General features: G+C 45.8%; 1 protein-coding gene across 2 annotated transcripts; it reads left to right on the forward strand.

Moving 5' to 3' along the window:
* The first annotated feature begins 15482 nt into the window (after positions 1 to 15482).
* LOC136503868 (MA3 DOMAIN-CONTAINING TRANSLATION REGULATORY FACTOR 2-like) lies at positions 15483 to 19213 on the forward strand. Of its 2 annotated transcripts, none has more exons than XM_066498809.1 (2): positions 15483 to 16953; positions 17038 to 19213. In XM_066498809.1, exons 1-2 carry the CDS (start codon positions 16879 to 16881, stop codon positions 18880 to 18882), a joined length of 1920 nt encoding a protein of 639 aa, XP_066354906.1. In that variant the 5' UTR covers positions 15483 to 16878; the 3' UTR covers positions 18883 to 19213. The 2 variants fall into 2 exon arrangements, with proteins under 2 accessions (XP_066354906.1, XP_066354907.1); XM_066498810.1 differs by having other exon boundaries at positions 17041 to 19213.
* Positions 19214 to 23233: the final 4020 nt, after the last annotated feature.

Consider the following 23233-nt stretch of genomic DNA (forward strand, 5'->3'; position numbering starts at 1 on the left):
CCATCCAAAGTATATTTTTCCTAAACCATTGTTGCACCTGCTGCACGAGGAAAACAACTTCTAGACAGATCAGAGAGATTTTAAGAAAGACCACGACAACATCTAACTTGGGGGAGGAGCATCCCCCATGTATCTAGCTAAGTATTTCTTTCCCTTTTTGGTTTTATTATCTTTGAGTTTTATATACATTTGTTAAAGTCATAAAAAGATGCATAACAAACTAAAACAAAATAAAAATTTATCTTAGCTATATATATTAATAAGGTGAGATTTTACATCATAAAAAACAAAATAAAAGTGTGTGTCTTATTTTTTGTTTTTAAGAGTTAAATAAATGAGCTCTAAGGATAATCTCTTGCAATGAAAATGATGGCTAGTTGCTCTATCGTAATTCCTTTCAAGTACCTAGTTTTTAGCCTTGAATTCTTCTGAGTTTTGGATATGATTGTTTTGATATAAGAATTTACTCTGAACTTAAAACTCGTGGGTAGCATATGATTAATCTAAGTCTAGGTAATTGGTGGATATGATATAAGAAGGTCTGAGCTGTTGTTTATCTTGTTCCTAATGATACTAAAGTTCTAGAGATTTATCTTTCAAAAAACATAAAAATCTTACATGATGAACTCCTATGTGACAAAGCTTGAATTCCTATTAGAGCCATACATGATATTTAGATTTGAAAAACTCCCACTCATATATGTTGTTTGTTTTGCATTGAGTTTAGTCAAGCTTTGTTGATGCCTTATAAGAGGTTTGTCATGCCCTTGAAATCAAGATCACGTACAAACCACCCAAATATGCACTACTCCTACACTGGGGGTAGGCGTAAAAATATATCATTCCATCTAGATCCACCCAAAAATATTTTACTCATACACTAGGAGTGAACACCAAAAATATGCCCTATAGGATATCCACCAAATAAATGCTCCAAGTTCTTGTTGCTATCTCTTAAAAGTTCTGTTGCAGAAAAAAAACATGTGGCTACGCAAAAGTTATTCATAAAAAAGAAAGAGATAAGAAAAAATAGACAAGTGTCCAAATTACTAAAACAATGGGTACTCAGATGCCAGCCTGAGAAGAAGAAAAAGAAGATTAATAAGATAGCCCATGTTTTCTTGCAAAGTTGTTTCCAAGTTTCAAATGAGAGATATGTTTTGAAGGAGCATAGTAGAATTAGGTTAGCCACCATATATATCCACCATACATCTATACACATGCACATCTTGATTTGATTGTATGACTCAACTCTCTTTGAATCCGAGGTTTGACTTTACAATATATGTATTGCAAGTATGCTCTTTTATGCTTTCTTCACTCCTATGAGCTCCACATAAGCCTTAGTTGTAGGAAGAGAAACGCATAACATCACTATTGCCTTGGTGAGGATCCACAAATACCACATATATTGAGAGACTTGAGAGAGTCATACAATGGAAGCTCTGAGTTTTATTTTGAAAATATATAAAAACTCTAGAATAATGGTTGAGCAAAGAACTTGAGACCTAGTGCTTGACTTGATTGTTCTGTCTTTCAATTGCTCAAGACCCAAGTGAAGGCTACAAGCCCCATGGTAAAAGGTAATATGGGTAAGTTTGAAAGTCAGATCGGTTTATTCTAATATCGGAGGAGAATTCTTGTTTGAACCCATGTGTACTTTTGAGGAGTTACTTCATTGTTTTCAAAATCCTTAAACTCCAGATTCCATTTACTAAGTTTAGTTTTGCTAAGGGACTAGCAAAAGGTAAGCTTGGGGGAGTTGTTAATGGTAGTTAACAACCATTTAAACCATCAATTAAACATGTATAAGGGCATAAATATAATCACCAATGAAGGTTTAGGGGTTTAAACTAATAAATTTCATGAGTTTTGTTGAATTTGTGTTTCCAACAGGGTTTAATCAGAAAACCGCTAAGGAGAACCTAATCGTCAAAGAAAAATATGGAGTTCCATCGTAGTACCTACGTGGAAAGACTCTAGAAGGGTCTAGAAGCCACATCACCAAAGTAGAGGGCCACCCCCTGACAGGTGGGGCCACCCAGCCTATAGATGGGGCCGTTCAGCCCCCCTGGGCCCACCTATCAGCCAGCTTCGTATGGTGGTCTCCCACCACCTTTGAGGATGCATCTAGGCCGTTGCTTAAGTCGGTTTGATCTAAGGGCTCATGTTGGACCCTTAGGGCTATATAATCCAGCCCCTGCCTCCCCTAGGAATCATAAGTCATCAAGTCATTTGAGAAGACAGAAACCCTAATCTCCTCAAAGCTCCTCCTCCATAGCATAGCTAGTTAGGATAGATCTAGAGGGAGGCAAGTAGGACTTCGCTTGGATTCCTGATCTTATCAAGAGTGTGGTTTGATATAAACTTTGTACCCCTCTCTCTCTTGTTTCTCCATTATTTTTATATGCTAGTTATAATTGTTATGACAATCTCAGTGTTCATCTTATTCATATTCTTCATTATGATGTTCAATGTCTACTTTGATTATATACTTAGTATAGCTAGTTTATCATTATGTTTATGCACAAGTTCGTATAGCGCTTACTCTAAAGTACACGGGGTGGGTGGTCGATATTGTGTAAGCGTGGTGCTTATACATTATTTACCTGTGGCTACACCCTATATTCTGGGTCATGTGGTAGATTGCGGATGTGACACTTCCGTTGAGTCCTTTGTAGTCTACTCCCCAAATATAGGTGCACGTAGGGTCCGATTATGAAGGTAGAACGAGCTCTGTCCTCAATCTTTCTTAGTAATATCCCTTATGTGTAGATATGATGATGATCTTAGCCATGATTACTAGGTGTAATTGCACTAATCAAATATATGCTTTGACTTGTAATTAAGAATAACTTAGGAATTATTCCTCTAATATTCTACCTGACCATGCTAATGCTATAGAAAGGAGTGCTCTGAGTGATTTATTGTTCTCATTACTTATCATTTATACATCTCTTATCTTATGACTTACCCCTGTTGTGAGTAGAATATTGGCTATGGCTTATTTCTCCTTCAATAGTATAAGTTATCAATACATGTCCATGCTAGACCTTCCTAGTGGTAAAAATATAAATAACGATACCTAGAATACTCTTGGGTAAAATACTACAATGGTATATTATCCGTGTGCTTGTGGATACTTTTCATTTATAGATTTACATATATTCTCTCTAGTCACATAATTAATAAAGAACTGCTTAGTGTTATACTAGTAGTAATGCTATGTAGTACCAACACATATCTCTGACATCATCACTAGGGATGACAACCTAGTAAAGTTAGGAGGTATAGGTTTACAATAGGTGGCTAAGCACTTAGACAAGTGACACGTTAACAAACACCAACACTCGTTGAGGGGGAAGGACATCACGACCATCACCGGATGTGACTCAAAGTAATGATGTAACTTTCTCTTAGCGATAAGGATGGCATATAGGAGTTTCTAGATTTGGGGGTAGAGAGTCTTAGAATCGGACAAGACCTCGCTAATGAAGTACATGTGACGTTGTACTTTGAGGGCATGTCCTGCCTCTACCCGCTCTACCACTAGGGCGGCGCTAGCCACTTGCATGGTGGCCACAATGTAGAGCAGGAGTGGTTCCCCATCGGTCGGGGGGGCAAGGATCGGGGCCTTTGTCAGGAGCTGTTTGACCTTGTCAAGTGCCTCCTAGGCCTCGGGCATCCATTCAAAATGGTCGGCTTTCTTCAGAAGCCAATAGAGGGGGAGACCTCGTTCATCGAGGCGCGAGATAAAATTGCTGAGCGTGGTGAGGCACCCTATAACTCATTGTACCCCCTTTATGTTCTAAATTGGGTCCATCCTTGTGATGGCCAAGATCTTCTCTAGGTTGGCTTCGATGCCGTGCTCAGAGACGATAAAACCCAGCAGCATACCCCTCGGGACCCCAAAAATGCATTTCTTGGGGTTGAGTTTGATGTCGTTTGCTTAGAGTTTCATGAAGGTCTACTCCAGGTCAGCTACAAGCTGGTTAGCCTGTTTGGTCTTGACCACGATGTCATCTACGTAGGCCTCAATAGTTTGCTCGATCTGGTCCCTAAAACACTTGAGCATACAATGCTGATGTGTAGCCCCTGTGTTTTTTAGACCAAACATCATTGTGACATAGCAGAATGATCCTAACGGTGTGATGAAAGATGTCATGAGCTGATCGGACTCTTTCATCATGATTTGATGGTACCCAAAGTACGCATCAAGGAAGCAAAGGGTTTCGCACCCTGAGGTTGAGTCGACTACTTGATCTATGCATGGCAAAGGAAATGGATCATTTGGACATGCTTTGTTGAGACCCATGTAATCAACACACATTCTTCATTTTCTATTCTTTTTTCTTACAAGAATAGGATTGGCCAATCACTCAGGGTGATACACTTTCTTGATGAATCTGGCCGCCAAAAGCTTTGTAATCTCCTCGCTGATGACCCTATGCTTCTCCTCATCGAAGCGACGTAGGCACTGCTTCACTGGCTTGGAGCCTGGCCTGATCTTCAAGGCATGCTCGGTGACTTTTCTCAGAATGCCTAGCATGTCCGAGGGTCTCCACGCAAAGATGTCTCTGTTGGCGCAGAGAAAGTCGATGAGCATGCTTTCCTATTTGGAGGAAAGCGTGGTGCCGATGTGCACCACTTTGCCCTTGGAGTTGCTAGGGTCTATGAGGACCTCCCTGGTGCCCTCCATAGGCTCAAAAGACTTGGTCGACCGCTTAGGGTCAGGTGTTTCTTTGACGATCGTCGTGGCGTGTTCGCAGCACTCGACCTTGCACTCGTAAGCACGCTGGAAGGAGGTGCAGACGGTGATGACCCCACATGGACCCAGCATCTTTAACTTTGGATAGGTGTAGTTGGGGACATCCATGAACTTCACGTAGCATGGATGTCCTAGGATGGTGTGGTAGGTGCCGTGCAACCCGACCACCTTGAAGGTAAGGGTCTCTGTCCTATAATTGGATGGATTCCCGAAGGTGATGGGCAGATCGATCTACCCGAGTGGCACAACCTATTTTCTAGGCACGATGCTGTGGAAAGGCGCCTCGATTGGCCAGATGCGCGATCGGTCAATGCCCATGGCATTGAGTGTCTTAGCGTACATGATATTGAGGCTGCTGCCTCCATCTAATAGCACCTTGGTGAGCCGCTTCATGCCGACGATCGGGTCAACCATGAGCTAGTATCTTTCTGGCCATGGGATGCTTTCTAGGTGGTTAGTCCAATCAAAGGTGATCGCAGACTCCGACCATCGGAGGAAGGAAGGCATGGCCGGCTCAGCCGCATAGACCTTGTGGTGCATAAGCTTCTAGCGGTGCTTGGAGTCGTAGGCCACCGACCCCCTAAAGATCATGAGGTAGCCATCCAGCATCGGAAAACCATCGTCTTTCCCTTTGGCATCATCTATCACTAGCTTGGACTCCTTCCTATGCTCCCCTTACTAGAGCCACCAGAAGGAACCGCTTCATGAGGGCATAGTCTTTATATAGGTGCTTAACGGGGAAGGCATGGTTCGAGCATGGCCCTTCGAGCAGCTTCTCAAAGTGGTTTGGGGTATCCTTGGTGGGCTTCTAACCCCCCTTGTGGTAGACAGCGGCCACAAGCAAGCCCTCATGCCACTGCTTGTTCTTCTTCTTATTGGGGGCGATTGGAGGCGCCTTGGCTGGTGTCCTCGTCTCGCTTAGCCTTGCCCATGGGACGATCAAAAATTACTCTGACCGCCTCCTCACCTGAGGCATGGCTGGTGGCGATGTTGAGGAGCTCCTTGGTGGTTCACAAGCCATTGCATCCTAGCTTGTGAACCAAGGGCTCACAGGTGGTCCTGGATAGGAAGGCTCCTATAACGTCGATGTCGGCGATGTCGGGCAGCTCATTGCACTACCGAGAGAAGCGCCAGATGTACTCACAAAGAGTTCCTCATACTTCTATCGGTAGTTTTTGAGATCCCACGGGTTCCCAAGATGCATGTAGGTGCCCTAGATGTTTTCCACAAAAATTTCCTTTAGGTCCGCCCAACTTTGAATCCAGTTGGGCGGAAGGTGCTCCAACCATGTTTGCGCCGAATCAGCCAGGAATAATGGGAGGTAGCGGATAATGAAACTATCACTATCCACTCCACCAGCTTGGTAAGCAAGGTGGTAATCCTTGAGCCATAGTACGGGGTTCATTTCCCTGGAGTATTTTAGAATGTTGGTCGACGGTTGGTACCATGGTGGGAAGGTGATGTTGAGGATGTGTCGGCCGAAGGCCTAAGGTCCTAGTAGGTCAAGGCTTGGGGTACGGTCCTCGCCGCTGTCGTAGCATCCACCATGACAAGGGTGGTAGCCACAGCCGGTTTCCTCTCTCTCATCACTTCACCCACGCCTACGGGCATCCAGGGTGTTACATGCGTCATGGTGGAGGCCGAGACGCTCATGCACCAAGGCTAGCATTCTGCACACTGCTAGCATCTCATCACTTCTAGCTCACATCACCAAGACAGCAAGCTCTCCGCCTGCTACACCACCGCACGCTCAAGTAGTGTGTGGATCTCACGATGGGCCCAACGATCATCGGGTGTCGTGGGCTTTGGGAGCCCTCAGAGCAAGGCCACCATGGCAGTGATGTTCTGGCTCCATCATCTTTGATGATCCTTCAGTTTATGTCATGGGCCATGGCACATGGAAGCCCACTGTCTCCATGGCGCTCGAGCTCTATGCGCTCCTACTCGAGTTGGAGTCATGCACCATTGAGCTCCTAGTGCCACGCCCTTAGCTGTTCCACCCACATGCGAGGAAGGGCCCCTGCACCTTCCTTGACCTCATCGTTGAGGTCATTTGGTGGGGTAACCCCTCCCTCATAGATGCTTTCAACATGTCCCTCAAGGGTACCTGCCATAAAACATTCTCACGAGGGATCATGGCTTCCCCTACTGGAGTCAGAGTTAGAGAGTGACTCTAAATCTCCCACGAGAAGGTCGTGGAAAGATTCCATGATGTATTCCGTCATACCCACGAATTCATCATTTGAGGGGGATAGGCGCATGCGCTGTACCGTGAGGTGACCAATGGTCCTTGCGGCGTTGCACAGACCAAATAGGAACACTGTCGGGTGCTCTAGATGAGGTATTCTGGAGAGAGCGGTTTCCCTCCAGCAAGCTATATCATGATGTTGGCGAACGAGAAGGTGAGGCAGCATAGGTCCTCCCAGGATGGTCGGGGTCCTAGGAAGGCGTCGAGCTAGTGCTCTAGCCTCCCATAATCAAAGCCAAGGAGTTGGTCGCTCCTAGGGACATGGGCCTCCAACACGTGTAGATGTAGCTCCTTAAGCCCCTCAATGATCGTGTCGAGGCCAGCAAAGTAGAGAGGTTGGACGGTGGCAGGAGCCTACGCTAACTCTCCCTCCATCATGACGATGAAGTCTAGGCTCCCAAAGCACACGTGCATGCCTAGGACCCAACTAACGCCATGACTAGCCATCCAAGGCCAGATGTGGACATCGAGACATGCAAAAGCCCCTACTTGGCGCACTAACTGTCGGTGTTTCAAATCACCGGCTAGTAAATTTGTATCTACGTGTCTGACCCAGATGATGTGCTCATAGGACATAAGGATTTATACTAGTTCGGACAGAATATCCCTATATCTAGTCTGCTACTGCTCATATTACCAGCACTAGTTTATAGTAGGCGAGAGAGGGAGAAGGTCCCAAGTCTCTGGTAAAAAGATCAAACGGAGTTGAGTCTTGTTGAGCTCGTTCAGCCGTGTGCCCCCCTCTCATGGGCGTCCTGCTTCCCCTTTTATAGGTGAAGGGGAAGACATAGGTTACAGAGAGAGAAAGAGAGAGAAAAGGAGAAAAGCGAGGGAGAAGAAGACCTCCAGGGTCGCGGTGTCCTTCATCTCCTTTATGCGGGTCCCGTCGGTCCTATAGATAATGACGGGGATAGCTCTATGTCGTGGCCCTATTCACCACTGGTGTCATGCCTTTATGTCATTAGTTGGTCGTGGCATTCTATGATAGAACCGCCTAATTTATACAAGATCAAGTACGGTTGTCCCCGTTTGACACGTTGACGCGCGCATACTTTCACTTATATAAACCTAGTAGTTCACCGAGTGTTACGAAGGACCTCGGTAAATGAACATCATAACCAAGATCGCATGATTAAGCAAATACACATCACATACATAGAGTTACAGCGGAAATAATATTACAAATGGGTTCATAATTAATAAAACAAGTTTGGGTTTCAAAATCGATTAGTGAAAATAACATAGCTTTCAAATGATTACAATAATATAAGTTTCAAATACATTGCTAGCATAAGTGACATCCTCTGATAAAATCATATAGATGAGAAATAACTATAGAGTCATCGAGCCCACCGGCGGTTAGCCATCATCTTCAGCAGACCGAGAACTTCACCTACAATATGGTGGGATAAACCATGAGTACTCGAATATACTCAGCTAGACTTACCCATCATAAACCAGAAATAAAGTAACACTAAGGAGTAGACAAGGCTTTATAGGTGGAGCTAGCTTGATAATATTTTGCATAAAAGCCACTAGTTGAGCTATACCTTTTATAATTCGGTAACCAAGTTAATTATAGCTATCCATCTCTAGATTAGCAACTAACATGTGCCAAACATGTGGAATATCATTTAGTAATATGCCATAGTAACCATAGCCGATGTAACATTTCCATATTCATCATAACCATCAAATTCCATCAATTAATGCTACGTTGCCGCTGCTTAGTCAAGTTCTCACTATTCGGGAGAGACGGCGACTAGAATCGATTCTAACCCAGCTGGGGAGTTATTCCTAACACAAACCCAGACATGCCTGCGCCAAGGTAGTCTTAGGTCACCTTTGGTACAACTCAGGAACCAACTTCATGGGTCCCATCAACGCCGCACCCTTAGAGATTCTACCAGTCTATCAGGAAGTTTAGGCCTAGCCTACCCTTGGACTCACGCCACTGGCTCCCCACACATCCTTACTGCCTCCAGTGTACGCACTTTCACTTATCGAGTCCCGGTTTGAGTTGAGCTACTCGGCTTCGTGGTTGGAACGACTTATCTAGCCAACTAAGTGCTAGGCATGTGTTCAACATGATATGAGGACGTACAACGAATCAGTCCTTAATCGACATAGATGGGGATAAATAGGCACCAAGACCTCCATGCCTTGTTGCTTCTCTATCACAATCCCGCCAAGTCTCCTTTTATTTATCAACACATGGTTATTTTTATGATAGCAAATATAGCCAACCGTGCTTTGGTATCCACCTATATCTCACAGATGATAGAAAATGACCTAACTTCTACTGGTCTAAGCATTGCTAAGCATACATTTGATCCTGGACCTACATTGGGTTCAAGGTATATTTCTGGATAAGGTAGTTCTATGCATCAAGTGGTTTCAATCAACTCTTATAACATAATGCATCAAACATAAAGAACTCAAGTGATATTTGTAAATACATAGGAGACTTAGAATACTCCGGGGCTTGCTTGGGATCTAACACTAGGTCAGTGTTTGTTAGATGACACTTGCTTGGCAAGCATCTCCCATCTCAGCACTTGCTTAGTCCTTTCGTCTTCTGGATTCACCAAACTCCATCTTCGGGTTCGGCTCCAACATCACGTCCTTCACGTGGTTCATCTAGCGTACCTAGATGAGATGCAAAATACAAGTGCATGAATATGAAGAATAGTCACATCATATTGATTTAAGCACTAGAGATCAAGTCATTAAACTAAGTAACTAGGGCTACATAATTTAGAGCATGCACCAGCAACATCAAGAATGGGCAATCAACTTAATTGCATACATAGAATTTGGACAGCAGTACAACAATCGCATGTTTCAACCATAACTAGAGTTACAATCATTCAATAAAAGTGATCTTGGACTTTCTAGAAAGATAATGAAATTATCTATAACTTTGTTACTCATTCCAAAATCTAACTCATATGTTAACATGATCAAATATGCCAATATCTTAGGTCTATACCAATAAGAATAGAAAACTAACATTAACTTTAGAAATGTATATCTGGAGTTCTATCCATCTAACAAACATGATTCTTAACTTTATAGAAATCTTATGAAGTCATCTATAACTTTCTTATTATCATCTTAAGATAATTCTATAGCTAACAAGGTCAAACAACACAAAGAAGACATCTCTGTCTAGATTGGGACAGAATTTGTCATTCCACTCCACAAGCTCATAACTAGAGATTTAGACCACCGAAAGGTGTGATCTTTAACAATTTAGAAATCTTATGAAAATAAATACAACTCTTATATTATGACCAAGATGTGATTCCACATGTACATAGGTCAAACACATCAATCTTTTAAACCTGCACAGAGCATAAGCAAAGCCTGACAACAAACTTCTAAAATCTATAACTCCTAAACCTTCAGGCCTATGGTCATGAAAATTTAACACAAGCTAGATTATAAAGTTAGATACAACTTTGATATTCATCCCATCTATAGCAAATATCATTATCATCACGAAAACGATTGCACCACAAAAAGTACACATGCAGCCCAATCAACACATATGCCACGAAGTTATTAATTGATGGGTTAATCAAGATAGCACACGCATACTCCATGCATACACTGCAAGGCACTCCTAACATAACCAAGCAGCATTTTACTTATTCAACATGCATTAGGAGCTTCATAACAAAACATATACATATATATAATTATTTACTAGTGAGCTCACATTCATCCTTTACAAATGATTTATATATTAATTATATGTGATGTTGCAAACATAGAATTTAGAGCTGAGATTTTTATGAGATAAATATGATGACAAAACATGGCTACTGTACAAATTTTACATGCTCAGGTTTTATAATTTAATTACTACAAAAAAGACAAATTACTATTGCAAGAAAACATGTGAGAGCAAGATAAATCTAAAGATCCATATTTTATGTAAGCACATGGCCATATTATGTATCAACATGATATAACAACATCATACCAAGGTAATGGAACAATATTTTCCATTTTTACACCTTTATAAAAATCATAACTTATTTAAAACCATTTAAAGCTATTTATCAAACACTAAACAAGATAAACCAATAACTTAGTCATATTGCATCCAATGAACCTAAAATTTTTATCACAGCATACATATATCATAATTATCCTACCATAAAAATTTCATTGCAATTGGAGCACCACAACTTTAGATATGAATTTCTTTCTAAAAAACCCTAATTAACATAGATAAAAAAACAACAAAAACCTTCTATTAACACATATCATATTATTACTCTAATGTGTAAATCTACTCACAGAGATTCTAAAAGGTCCTCATTTGCTATTTTACAATTTTCTACAATTTATTATGATTTTCTAAAGTTTCAGCCAAATAAATGAAATAAAGGAAAACGACTTTGCATCAGAGACCCTGAACTCTTCTGGAATTACCCACAGTCTCACAGCACTATTCATGTGAGTCACGAGATCTACATTTTAAACCATCGAAAAGCTTCTATTTACGTGTAAGATCCTTCCCTTCTCCTTCCTCGCTGCACAGAGCAGAGGACGGCCTCTACTGGCCTGACTCCGGCCATGAGGAGCGTCGCTGGAGGCGAGGGAGGGGCACTGCGGGGCCGTAGGACCAGCGCATGGCCATGGGGCTCATGTTCGGACCGATGATGGCCCGCAAAGGCTCGGTCATGGTGCCATGGCGGCAGGAGGCCAGCTGCCCGACGTCTTTAGCTATGGAGCGACGGCGACGGCGCTGGGAAAGGGACTAGGGTGGTGCGGCATGCAACGGTGAGGGTGATGGGGTTAGCCTCAAGAGCTGAGGAGGACATGCAGAGGAGCCGCGTGGGAGCTCGGTCGGCTTGGCAATGGTGGGCATGGTGACCATGCGTGCGAGCAAAGCCGAGGGAGAGCGAGAGCAGCGCCTGGGAGAGTGGAGAGGCGAGTGAGGGATGGGGAGGAGTGCGCTCGGGCTCTCCCCATCAGCAGTGGCGCTTGCAAAGGAGGTGGGACCCACATTGGCCATGGTGGGGGCGCGGCCAGCGCATGGAAGACACACAGGCACGAGGTCGAACAGGTGGCGGACGTGATTCATTTGATTTTGGAGGTCACGTTAGGGTTGATTACGTGCTGAACTGGGCTATGGTGCTTGAAGCAAAGTTGTTCCTCTCCTGATGCTCTTCAACTCCTATTTAGGGTTCTAGTCCATTAGAGCTCTCCATTAGCTGTGTATTAAGCTCCAAATTGATAGTGTCAACGTATTGACAACGACAAACAAAAATCCAAATTGATGGTCAAAACGAAGTCAAATGAGTGCCATCTTTTTACAAGCTCTTCTCCATCATGTATACTCCAATTTTTATTTTGGTACCAAATCAAGTTGCTTAACAAAATTTGGAGAACGCGGAATGCCAAGATGTCAATGTCAGTTAAGTGACAAAGTAAACTTTTGTTGTTTTGGAAACTATTTTTGAAGATCCAAATGAACTCCAAATTTGATGAGACTTGATTTATTATTTTCACCATGAAAGGTAATTCAACTCATTTTAAGGAATTCAATTGAGCTACCACATGAATTTGGATGATAAAATGTCGCAAAGAAGTTAACTTGCTACTGTCACTTCAGAGACTCACAAAAATTTCTAGGAGCCTAAGACAACAGCTGATTTAATCTTCAAGCCTCTGTTTGACTTGCTTACAAGACAATCTAGCTCTTGGTCCAAAAACAAAGTTTGTTCTACATAATATGAACTACAACTTTTATTTAGGTTCCACTACCATGCAAATAGTCTAAGCCACAGTCCAAACCAAGTCAAAGTAGCATCACGATAAAACTTAAATTATCCTTTTTGATCTACTGAAGCATTTTCTGGCCACTTGCTCAACATGAACCCTCATAACTTTTGTTGTAGAGTTCAATTAGAGTCATTTGGGCAAGGTAGCAAGGTTTGGTCAATATCTCATATTCCCATTTACTTAATAAAGCAATTCAATCAAGGTTATAACTTATCATCTCATGTGACTTCTTGATTCCAAACTTCATAAAACTTTTCCACTGGTCAAGATGGATGCATGTTGATATAATATACATGAAACAAGCATGTTTAACATCACTCATGCCTAATCTAACCAGGGTCCACCTGTAAGCAAAGTGTATTGTCTGAGTCCAAGTTGGGGCTCATTTTCATAGGTTTGACCTCAATACCTTCATCATTACTTCCATATTATGAACTAGAGATCATAATCATTGCTTGGCATATCCTACTTAAGTTCAATTTCGCTGCTTAACTCATGACTAACACTCGGGGTGTTACACGTTCCATCCCATTCTGGCGGACGGCAACCGACGTGCCTGTCAGCGGCCGTCCGAGGATTAGGTAGCACAGCACTCATGCACCCATCATTGTTGGCGATGCGAACCCCCGAGCGTGGCCTGTCGTGGCCACGGGTCACGTCAAGGCATGCCCGCGCCCCTTCTGGTGTCAGAGGCTTGACCCAGATCCATACGCTTGGACCCGTAGTGGTTGGGGCGGCATGGACCCTCATCGGGCGAGACGAAACCCGCGCCCGAGGGGTCTGGCGAGATGGAGCCCGTGCCCATGGGGTCGGGCGAGAGAGAGCTCGTGGACTGAGGGGTCTGGCGAGATGGGGCCCGCGCCCTCGTGGTCGAGCGAGACGGATCCCACGCCCAAGGGGTCTGGCGAGACGGGGCCCGCGCCCTCAGGGTCGGGCGAGACGAAGCCCGCGCCCTCGGGGTCGGGTGAGACCTTAAATACGTCTTGGACCATTCGGACGAATTAACGTTCGTAGCCGTTAACTTCCTTCCTCTGGGTATCCCTAATATCGATACCCGACATGAAGTATCTTACTTTTGCTCTATGGATAACCATGGTGAAAGCAAGAACTTGGCCTCGTGCCTTGTCCAATTGTTTTTTTACCGGAGACATGGTTTTCCTGGCACATGTGTTTGATATCTAATATATGGCGAACAACTTATTATGACTTAATTATTTGTCTTTTACTAGAGTGCATTTTGCGCAAGGCTTGTCTTAGCAGGGTTTCCTATATTTTGAAAATAGTGTAAACAAGTTTTATTTTCATAAAACTCATTTCATCCAGTAAAACTTTCATCTCATATCTCTTTGTACATGTACTATTTTATTCATCTTATTTAATAGCCATAAAACTCCTATAAAATCCCAAATTCCCAACTGAGCCTAAGAGAATAAGGTTCTTGCCTCGTTTTTGCTACGATCTCCCCCTTTGGGCACGTTTGTTTCGCACGAAATCGAGTGCCGGAACTGATCTGGCCAGGAACGATGTTGTATTTATACGGCTAACCATCACCAGGAAGTGTTACGTTCGGAAATCAGTCTAAACGAACGGGCCCTAAGGATCACTCTTGCTTGTATGTTTGTGCCATTCTTATCCTCTACATGTGTACACGTGTACTTGGTTAATTAGTAGTTGTGAGATGGTAATGGCAGATGTATGAGAGAAGGACACTACTCTTTCGGCCCTATTTGCTTGAACTTATCGGTCGTACTGTTTCAGCGAAATAACAGTGCTTTTCTCTCATAATAAATCAACATCAGTCTCAGCATCAGCATCAGTCATTTTTCCAGCCAGCCGAATAAGGCCATCGCTCATGCTAACTTTTTGTTCATGTCCTGGAAACTGAAGGTTAGATGTAGAAAATAGAGAGCAGGTCTTGCGAACCTCACTGTTATAAAATTCTAGCGTTCTTGGGAGCATGTTACATTTTAAGCATTTTGTCACCTTGCTATTGTCTCGTGTTCTCACATTTGTTCGCTGATATCCAACACCACAATGTAATTGTTGAAAAAGGAAACAATTGAAATGAAAAAACTGGCTACAAAGTTTCAGAGGTTACTGATTTGTAAAATATTTTTCATGTATCAAGACATGGGTTTTGGTTTTATTTTTTAATGAAATTTAAGTTTTGTCAGCTCATACTTTGGTTGTTTTTAATTTGTATGTCTAATTTTTTGGTTGTTTTAATTTGCATGTGCGTTAACACGGGCGTACTACTGGTGTGTTTTAATAGTTTCTTATCAGTGTATATAACTAAATTAAATGCACAAGAGCACGATGGACAATCTCTTTTGCCCTTAATTCTGAATAATATGATGAGAAGTTGTTTTGCTAAATATTTCTATAAACAATTTTGGTTACTAAAGAAGCCATTTTTTTCTGGAGGAGCCAGAAGCAGAGCCTTGCCACAAGAAGACTGATCAAGTCCGTTGAACTCACGAAGCTATCCGCGCTCGACGCAAATCTCCCCACGTACGCGGCATGCATGCACTTCCTCCTATTCATCGCATCTAAAACTCTGGACGGTCGGCTTGGGTTCTGCAGTTTTCTATGTTTAGGATTAGGACCAAAAAGTATTCACCTCTTGCCCGGGTCTCCAGGGCCAGGACCCGGTTCATCGGGAAAAAAATAGCATGGGCGATGGGTGCAGCGCGCAGCGCGTGCGCTCCCTAGCCGGATCGACGACACGTACACGGCCCTGTCATCGAACGGTAGCTGGAAACGGCGAAAAAACTGAAGCTAAATAGGCACACGGCTCGGCTCCGATACACATCGGCTCAGCTGGAATACAAGACACATCACAGAGGTGGCTGGTCTTGGTGAACAGCTGCGGGGGAGGGCAGAGGCTCGCCGGCGTGCGGTGGGGAGGTGTCTGCGGCCACGGATTCAAGCCGAAGAGTCGGGCTGCGGGTGCGGTGCGCCCTTGCGAGGACAACGGAGTAGGCGGTGGGCAAAGGGTGGGCGGACAGGGGAGATTGAGACCTTGGGCCGAAATCGGCCATGGCGGCGGCGGCGGCGATTTGGGGCGCTGCAGCGAGGGAGGAGGCACCGAGAGGGGACTGGCGGCGGCGGCGTGCTTCTACGGATCCAAGGGCGCGTTTTATGAAGGGAGAGAGGGCGATTGGAGCCGGGTCGCCAAGCTCAGTGGCAGGCCGGCCATGGCGGCCGCTATCGTGACTGGGCTCGCGGGGAACGGGTCACTGCCGCTTCCATGGATGAACCAGCAGCCTCAATGGCCAAGTCGTAGGAGGAGGGCGAGGGCGCTCTGGGAAGAGCAACATGGCGAGGGCGCTCCGTGCAGACGCGGATGGCGAGGTCGTAGGGCAACGCAGGACGGTACGGGCGACGGCGGCATCCGAGGAGGATTGGGATGGGAACGAACTAGCTGAGCCGATGTGGAGCCGAGCCGTCGTCTGCCGATTTGGAGCCCGTCAGGCCGTCTTTCACGGCTGCCGTTCCATGAAAAGACCGTGCACGTGTCGTCGATCCGGCTGGGGGGCGCACGCGCCGCGCGCTGCACCCATCGCCCATGCAATTTTTTTCCGTTCATCGGCTCCAGTTACCTAGCGCCATATGCGCATGCTCTACGTCCACTAATCCTTGGTACACCGCAAAGCCTGTGCGCCGTATCTCTGCACCCGTGCTCACCATGCAGTGACAAGGTCCATAGATGACGTGGCGCGTCTAGACCTCTTACAGCCTTTGCCCCTTTCTTCCTACGCTGACTGCGAGGCTCAAGCACATAAAAACCATTCGATCTGATGCATTGGCTCCTCACAGCTCTCTCTCAATCGCTCCCTGAGTTAGAGCTGTCGCCAAGAAGAGAAATAACTCCAGAAAAAACAAGGGAGCCCCTCGATCATCTCGGTGACCGTCTCGAATAAGCTCCGGTGCTGCTCCATGCTTTTAATCTCTCGAACTCATGACAGGAAAGCCCCCTGCAGTCTGCAGCTGATTGCAGGGGACGTCTGCTGCCTACAGCTCTCGGTCGGATGCCATAGAGGAGTTGCGGAGGGTCCCCATGGAGTACGACCACGACTGCGTTGTTCCACGGCCTCAGGAACACCAGGCGCCGCTCAAATGCTGCGCCACCGAGGTAACTAAGCCGGTGTTTGGCCGCAGTCGACGTGTTAATGCTTGATTTCCTCTGCGTTTTGACGACCCCGAGGAAATGGTCCAGCAGAGCCCGACGCTTTCTTCTGAAGAATTCCTTCAGTTCAAGAGGAAGGCCACCACGATCGTGGAGGAGTACTTCTCCACGGACGACGTCGCCGCGACGGCGAACGAACTGCGGGAGCTCCACGTGCCGTGCTACCACTACTACTTCGTCAAGAAGCTGGTGTCCGTGGCAATGGACCGCCACGACAGGGAGAAGGAGATGGCGGCCGTGCTGCTGTCCTCGCTCTACGGCGACGTCGTCGACCGCCCGCAGCTCTGCAAGGGCTTCTGCAAGCTCACCGAGTCCTGCGACGACCTGTCCGTCGACACGCCCGACGCCGTCGACATCCTCGCCGTGTTCGTCGCCCGCGCAGTCGTCGACGACATGCTGCCGCCGGCGTTCCTGGCCAAGCAGAGCGCGTGCTTGCCCGACGGGTGCAAGGGCGCCGAGGTCCTCCGCAGGGCGGAGAAGAGCTACCTGTCCGTGCCGCACCACGGCGAGATCGTCCTGCAGAGGTGGGGCGGCAGCAAGCGGATCACGGTGGAGGAGGCCAAGGCCAAGATATCCGACATCCTGGAGGAGTACCTCGCCGCCGGCGATAGGAGCGAGGCCTTGCGGTGCATCAGGGACCTCAAGATCCCCTTCTTTCACCACGACGTCGTCAAGCGCGCGCTCGTTCTCGCCGTGGAGCGCGGCGGTGCGTCCGAGGGCCACATCCTGGACCTCCTCAAGTCGGCGTCGGAGGAAGGGGTTATCAACGAGAGCCAGATCGCTAAAGGGTTCGACCGTTTGATCGACTCTCTAGACGATCTGACGCTTGACGTGCCGAATGCGAGGTGCATTGTGAAATCGGTGATCCATAAGGCTTCGTCGGAGGGCTGGCTGTGCGAGTCGTGCTTGAAACCGTTGCCACCGGAGCCGAAGAAGAGCAGCGAGGTCGACGACGCGGCGGTGCGGCAGTTCAAGGCGAAGGCCATTTTGATCATAAAGGAGTACTTCTTGACCGGCGACATCATCGAGGTCTTGAGCTGGTTGGAGGCAGAGAACTACTCGTGCTGTCCCTCCTTCAATGCCATCTTCGTCCAGAAGCTGGTCAACGCCGCGATGGACCGGAAGAGCCGCGAGAAGGAGATGGCGTCGGTGCTGCTCTCCTCGCTCTGCATGCCGCCGGAGGACGTCGTGGCAGGGTTCCACCTCCTTATCGAGGCCGCCGAGGACGCCGCGCTGGACAACCCAGCCATAGTCGAGGACCTGACCATGTTCTTTGCTAGGTCCGTGGTTGACGAGGTGATCGCGCCGTCGGACCTGGAGGCAATGGAGGAGGATGCCAGCCGCGTCAAGGCGGATGGCTCCACCGGCATGCTGGCGCTCCGGAACGCCCAATCGCTGCTCGGCGCGAAGCTCTCCGCGGAGCGGATCCTGCGGTGCTGGGGCGGCGGCGGCAGCGGCAAGGCAGGCTGGGAGCTGGACGAGGTGAAGGACAAGATCGGCAAGCTGCTGCAGGAGTACGACTGCGGCGGCGACATCCGGGAGGCGTGCCGATGCATCATGGATATCGGCATGCCCTTCTTCCACCACGAGGTGGTGAAGAAGGCGCTGGTGGCGACCATCGAAAAGCGGGGCAAAGACGAGCGGCTCTGGGAGCTCCTCAGCGAGTGCTACGGCCGCGGTCTGATCACGCCGAACCAGATGACCAAGGGCTTCAACAGGGTGGCCGACTGCGTCGACGACCTCGCACTCGACGTGCCTGACGCCGCGAAGCAGCTCGGCTGCTGCGTCGAGCGCGCCAAGAAGGAAGGATGGCTCGACCCGTCCTTCTCGATGACGAGGCCAGGGCAGCCAGTTGCCAATGGCGTTTGTTCGTGAGCAACCCGGTTACATTCAGGATGCAGCACTGCAATTCCATTTCCTGGGGAGTTCGTCTGCAACTTTTATAGTACTTTTATATATCACACTATATATACTTGTACTATGTATCAACAGGAGCAAGAGAGGGACTAGAAGTATATATATATGGTCACAACCCACAACAATTTTGGTATAGAATTGGAAGCAGATCTTCCATCTTAGTTTGCATGGCGTTTAGCGGAGAGAATTTGTGAATTGGAGAGTATATGTTTCCCAGCCTTTTTTCTGTTACGCTGTTGTTATGATTTGCTTTGACAAATTTCAGAAAAAAAAATGTCATGTTTCTCCTTGTTAAAATGTCGCATGCTCACACTCTTTTGTTTAAATTTTTAATCATACTCTATACTTTAGTGATCCATGGCGAAAGACAGTTGAAACTAGCGCCTCCTCGAATGCATTTACCTTTAATTTTAAATCTCATCTATACTAAGTACCGCAATAACCCATCTGGCAACAACCTGTACACCACAATGTAACACAAAGCCTGAACCTTTAGCTGTTACCACCTACGATTTTCTTTCAAAAATCCTTTGTTCCAAACGCCCCCTTAACCTTTTGTTCTTGGTCGCCGGAAGGAGAATGAAGAGTATAAAATTGATGGGACACATGTAATTGGTTGGACCACAATTAGTTGTTATCAATTTTCGACTTTTACTATTTTCCTTTTCCTAATTTTTAGTCAACTGTCAATCTGTCCAAAAAATACAATTGGAAGTAAAATAGCCTGTTATTAGCTACTCATTCCCCCAATCACAGTATATAAAAATGTCTTCACGTGGATTGAAAGTGAAGACATGGACAAGGAAGACACATCTATACCGATACCTAATATATATTTATTAAACAGACAAAATTTCTCCCCAACAATTTTTCGTCCGCCCATCTTTTTTTTCTCTCCCGAGTCACGAATGCATCCTCACATCGGCTCCGTCTCCTATCAATGTACGTAACGGAGTCCAATCTGGATGCCTTTTTTTGTACGTTCCGATTTCTTTCCCTTCAAGAGCATGTTCTTTTTTTTCTATTTATTGGCTGGTCCCGTAGAGAGGACAGAGCACACGTTCTCTCTTTTTAAATATTTTTTTGTTCTCCCTTTCCATTATCGTATCATGTCCGGTCGGTTACTCTATTTCTTTGTTATAAACTCGTGTTTAAATTTCTCATGATTTTTTCCTTTTTCCATGTTCAAGAAATAAATATGAATATGAATGAAAATAGAAATAGAAAGACAAATAACAATAAAAATAAAAAATAATGAATATATTCAAGAGCATGTGTTTTTTCCTATTTATTGACTGGCCTCGTATAGAGCAGAGAGCATACGTTCTCTCTTTCCCTTGTGCCTTCCTGTTTGGATGGTTCCTATATTTCTTTGTTACAAACTCGTTTTTAGATTTCTCATGATTTTTTCCTTTTTCCATGTTCTAAATAATAACCATGAAAATAGAAATAGAAACACAACTAACAATATAATATATATATATATATACACACACACACACACCCCTTAATATTAAAGAGCCATAATTTATGTCGTAATAATTCTCTTCTGTCGCTTCTATCTAACTCGGTTTGCTCCCCACTTCGCTCAACTCCATCGTGTTTTACCGGTTTTTTAGACAGTCCACGGTTCCTATCATTTTTTTCTTTGTCTCAATTTTTTCCCAAGCCTACCCACGCGCCTAGCTCATTAGCCTCGCGCGTTTCACTAGCAACGTGCCCCACTCGCCTTCGCAGCCGCTCCTCAAAGTCCGTTATATCGGCCCTGTGCACTGCACTATGCCCGCACCTTGTCAGCTTTGCGCCCTCACAATGCCGCGTAACCCGCGTAGGTTCCGAGCCCCACCAGCTATGCATACACCGAGAGCCCTGGACTCTATGGGCCACAACGGCCGCACACGCCCCGTGCAATGGAGAACCACCCGTGGCCGGTGCACGACTATTCTGGTGAAGATGGACGACTAACCCGTGTGTTTGTAAAATGCTTCATGGTATCAATACACGTCGTTTAGGGTGTCGATACATATTGTCATCGATGGATTCAAAGATGACAGAACTGTGAACGTGAGGACCGAATAAGGTGTTAACAACTTAAGAGTGAAAAAAAACCATCGTAACGTGTGGACATTTTTGCTAGTTAGGCCCACATATAACCATAAAAATCTCAATATGATAAAGGCTACACGCATCATAAAAATCCTGACCATCCAAAACTTCGAGTGAAAACAAAATAATCGTTCGACTGGTTAAGAAAAACATCCGGCTGATATATTTTTTTTTTGGGTGGGGGGTGGGGGGGGGGGGGGGGGGGGCGCAACATCCGGCTGATATTAGAAATTCCGAAAATATAAGTCAGACCCAAAGGCTCAGTCCATGAACGCCATTTTGAGTCCTCGACTCCCTCCGATCGACTTCCGAGCTCATGGGCATATCGATTGCCTTTTTGGTCCACTAATGAGTAGCTACAATTTGGTCCAATAAATTTCAGATCCTTCTTGCTGCTTAAGGGCCTGCTTGGTACTCCAGCGCGGAATAAGCTAGAGTCATTTTCACGAAGGAGAAGCTAGAGTTATTTTCATATACGGAATGGAGTTGTTTGGTGCTCCTGTCTCGGCTCCAGCTCTGATGGTGGCGGCGATCATAGTCGGAGCGGCTCTACAGACTCTGGTCTATTCTCTCCGTTACACAAAAAGTGTCATTCTCATTTCTCGATAAAAAATACATAATAAGTATAATTAGATTAATTATTAAATATATTCTTATAATAAAATTATTTAAAGATATAAATATTATTGATATATTGTTTTACAGACTTAAAAATTTGATCTACATAAATCTGTTTTTTTTATAGATGGACTGAGTACCTTAAAAAGCAAGAATAAAGGGCATCTCCCTACTTCCTTGGATACCCGGGATTAGCAGTTTATCGCGTACCTCCAACGATCAAGTATTCAAGTTGACATTTGGTTGTCTCAAAATATAAATAAAAGGACCCATAGACCTGAGGCATCCATGTGACCATGTTATGATGTTAACGTGTCGCTCTGCATGCCTGCATCTATCAGTGTACTCTACTCCAATGAAACAGTTTTTTCCCCGGACGAGGGCATGTGGGCTAGCATTAATGTGACTAGGTGAGGCTGCGATGCGCCGATGTCTGCACCATTCCCTACTTCGTAAGCATACAGTATTGTGCAAACACCGGTTCTGGTTGCTGAAGACGCACTTGGAGGGAGCAAACGCCAAATCTTGACAGCGCATGGTCATAGCCACTGACACAGACTGTTAAAAGGAATATTTCACCGGCCAGGAGTAGCCAGGCCAGGGCTAGGAATTGGACGACGGCGCTGGCGCTCCGCGCTCCACCCCTGACGCCAGATCTCGCGCGTCTGGTCTATCGCACTCTTGGTTCGGCTGCTATTTTTCGGTGAACGAATAGTATTTTCTCTTGTAATGGCTTTGTTTGGCTTACTAAAACTTTGGCTGAAATTAGCTGAAAATACGATTCTGACTGAATTATTGTGAGAGAAAAACATTGTTCTAGCTAAAAAAACAAGCTGAATAGTGCAGATTATAAGGTAAGCCAAACGGGACCAATAAATCAGTCAAGAGTACTTTCTGTCATAGCTTATCAATCAAGCGAACAAGACATATATAGACCCAGAAAACTCTCCATGCCTCCAGCCACCACACGGGGAAAAAAATTTATTCTTGTGTGTAAAATTGAACTGATTTCTATAAAATTATTATACGATTTATGTGAAATTCGTGCATTTAAATAGGTCCTACAAATTCCCGGTTCACTCGTTGCAGGCCACAACAAAAAACGCCAACGCGCGCACAGCCGAGCCGTAACCGCGCACGCACATCAATGCCATCGCCGGAAACTGCAAAACACGGCCAAACCCACACCAGAGCCAGACGGCACCGTGGTGCCCGTGACCCGCGTGATCCCTGTCCGTTAATTAAGCCCTAAGACTATCTCCAACGATGCGTACCTAAATCAGCGACCCATTCCAGAGATTGAGTTCTATACAGTAAATAGGTCTCAGACCCAAAACCGTCCCTCTCCAACAGCCCACATCGCCTCCTCCGTCTCTCTCTCCCACCCCCCGCGCCTCCGCCCGCGTCGTGGCTCCCGTCCGCGCCCCCTCCCCTCCCGCCTCTCCTTTCTCTCTCTCCCTCTCCCTCGGCTTGGCAGCGCGGCGGGCGGGCTAGAGCGTCGCCTGCTCCTCACGCTGCGCGCAAGCCGTACGCTGGCAGCGGAGGCGGAGGCAGGGAGGACAACGCGAGCTGGGTGGAGCCGGAC

The sequence above is a fragment of the Miscanthus floridulus genome, chromosome 1 (genome assembly GCF_019320115.1).
Source record: "Miscanthus floridulus cultivar M001 chromosome 1, ASM1932011v1, whole genome shotgun sequence".
Lineage (NCBI taxonomy): Eukaryota > Viridiplantae > Streptophyta > Magnoliopsida > Poales > Poaceae > Miscanthus > Miscanthus floridulus.

Excerpts from the sequence above, each read along its gene's own strand:
- LOC136503868 (XM_066498809.1), top strand. The coding sequence starts at position 16,879 with ATGGAGTACGACCACGACTGCGTTGTTCCACGGCCTCAGGAACACCAG. Across the intron at positions 16,954-17,037 it reads TCAAATGCTGCGCCACCGAG|CAGAGCCCGACGCTTTCTTC; the intron begins GTAACTAAGCCG and ends GAAATGGTCCAG.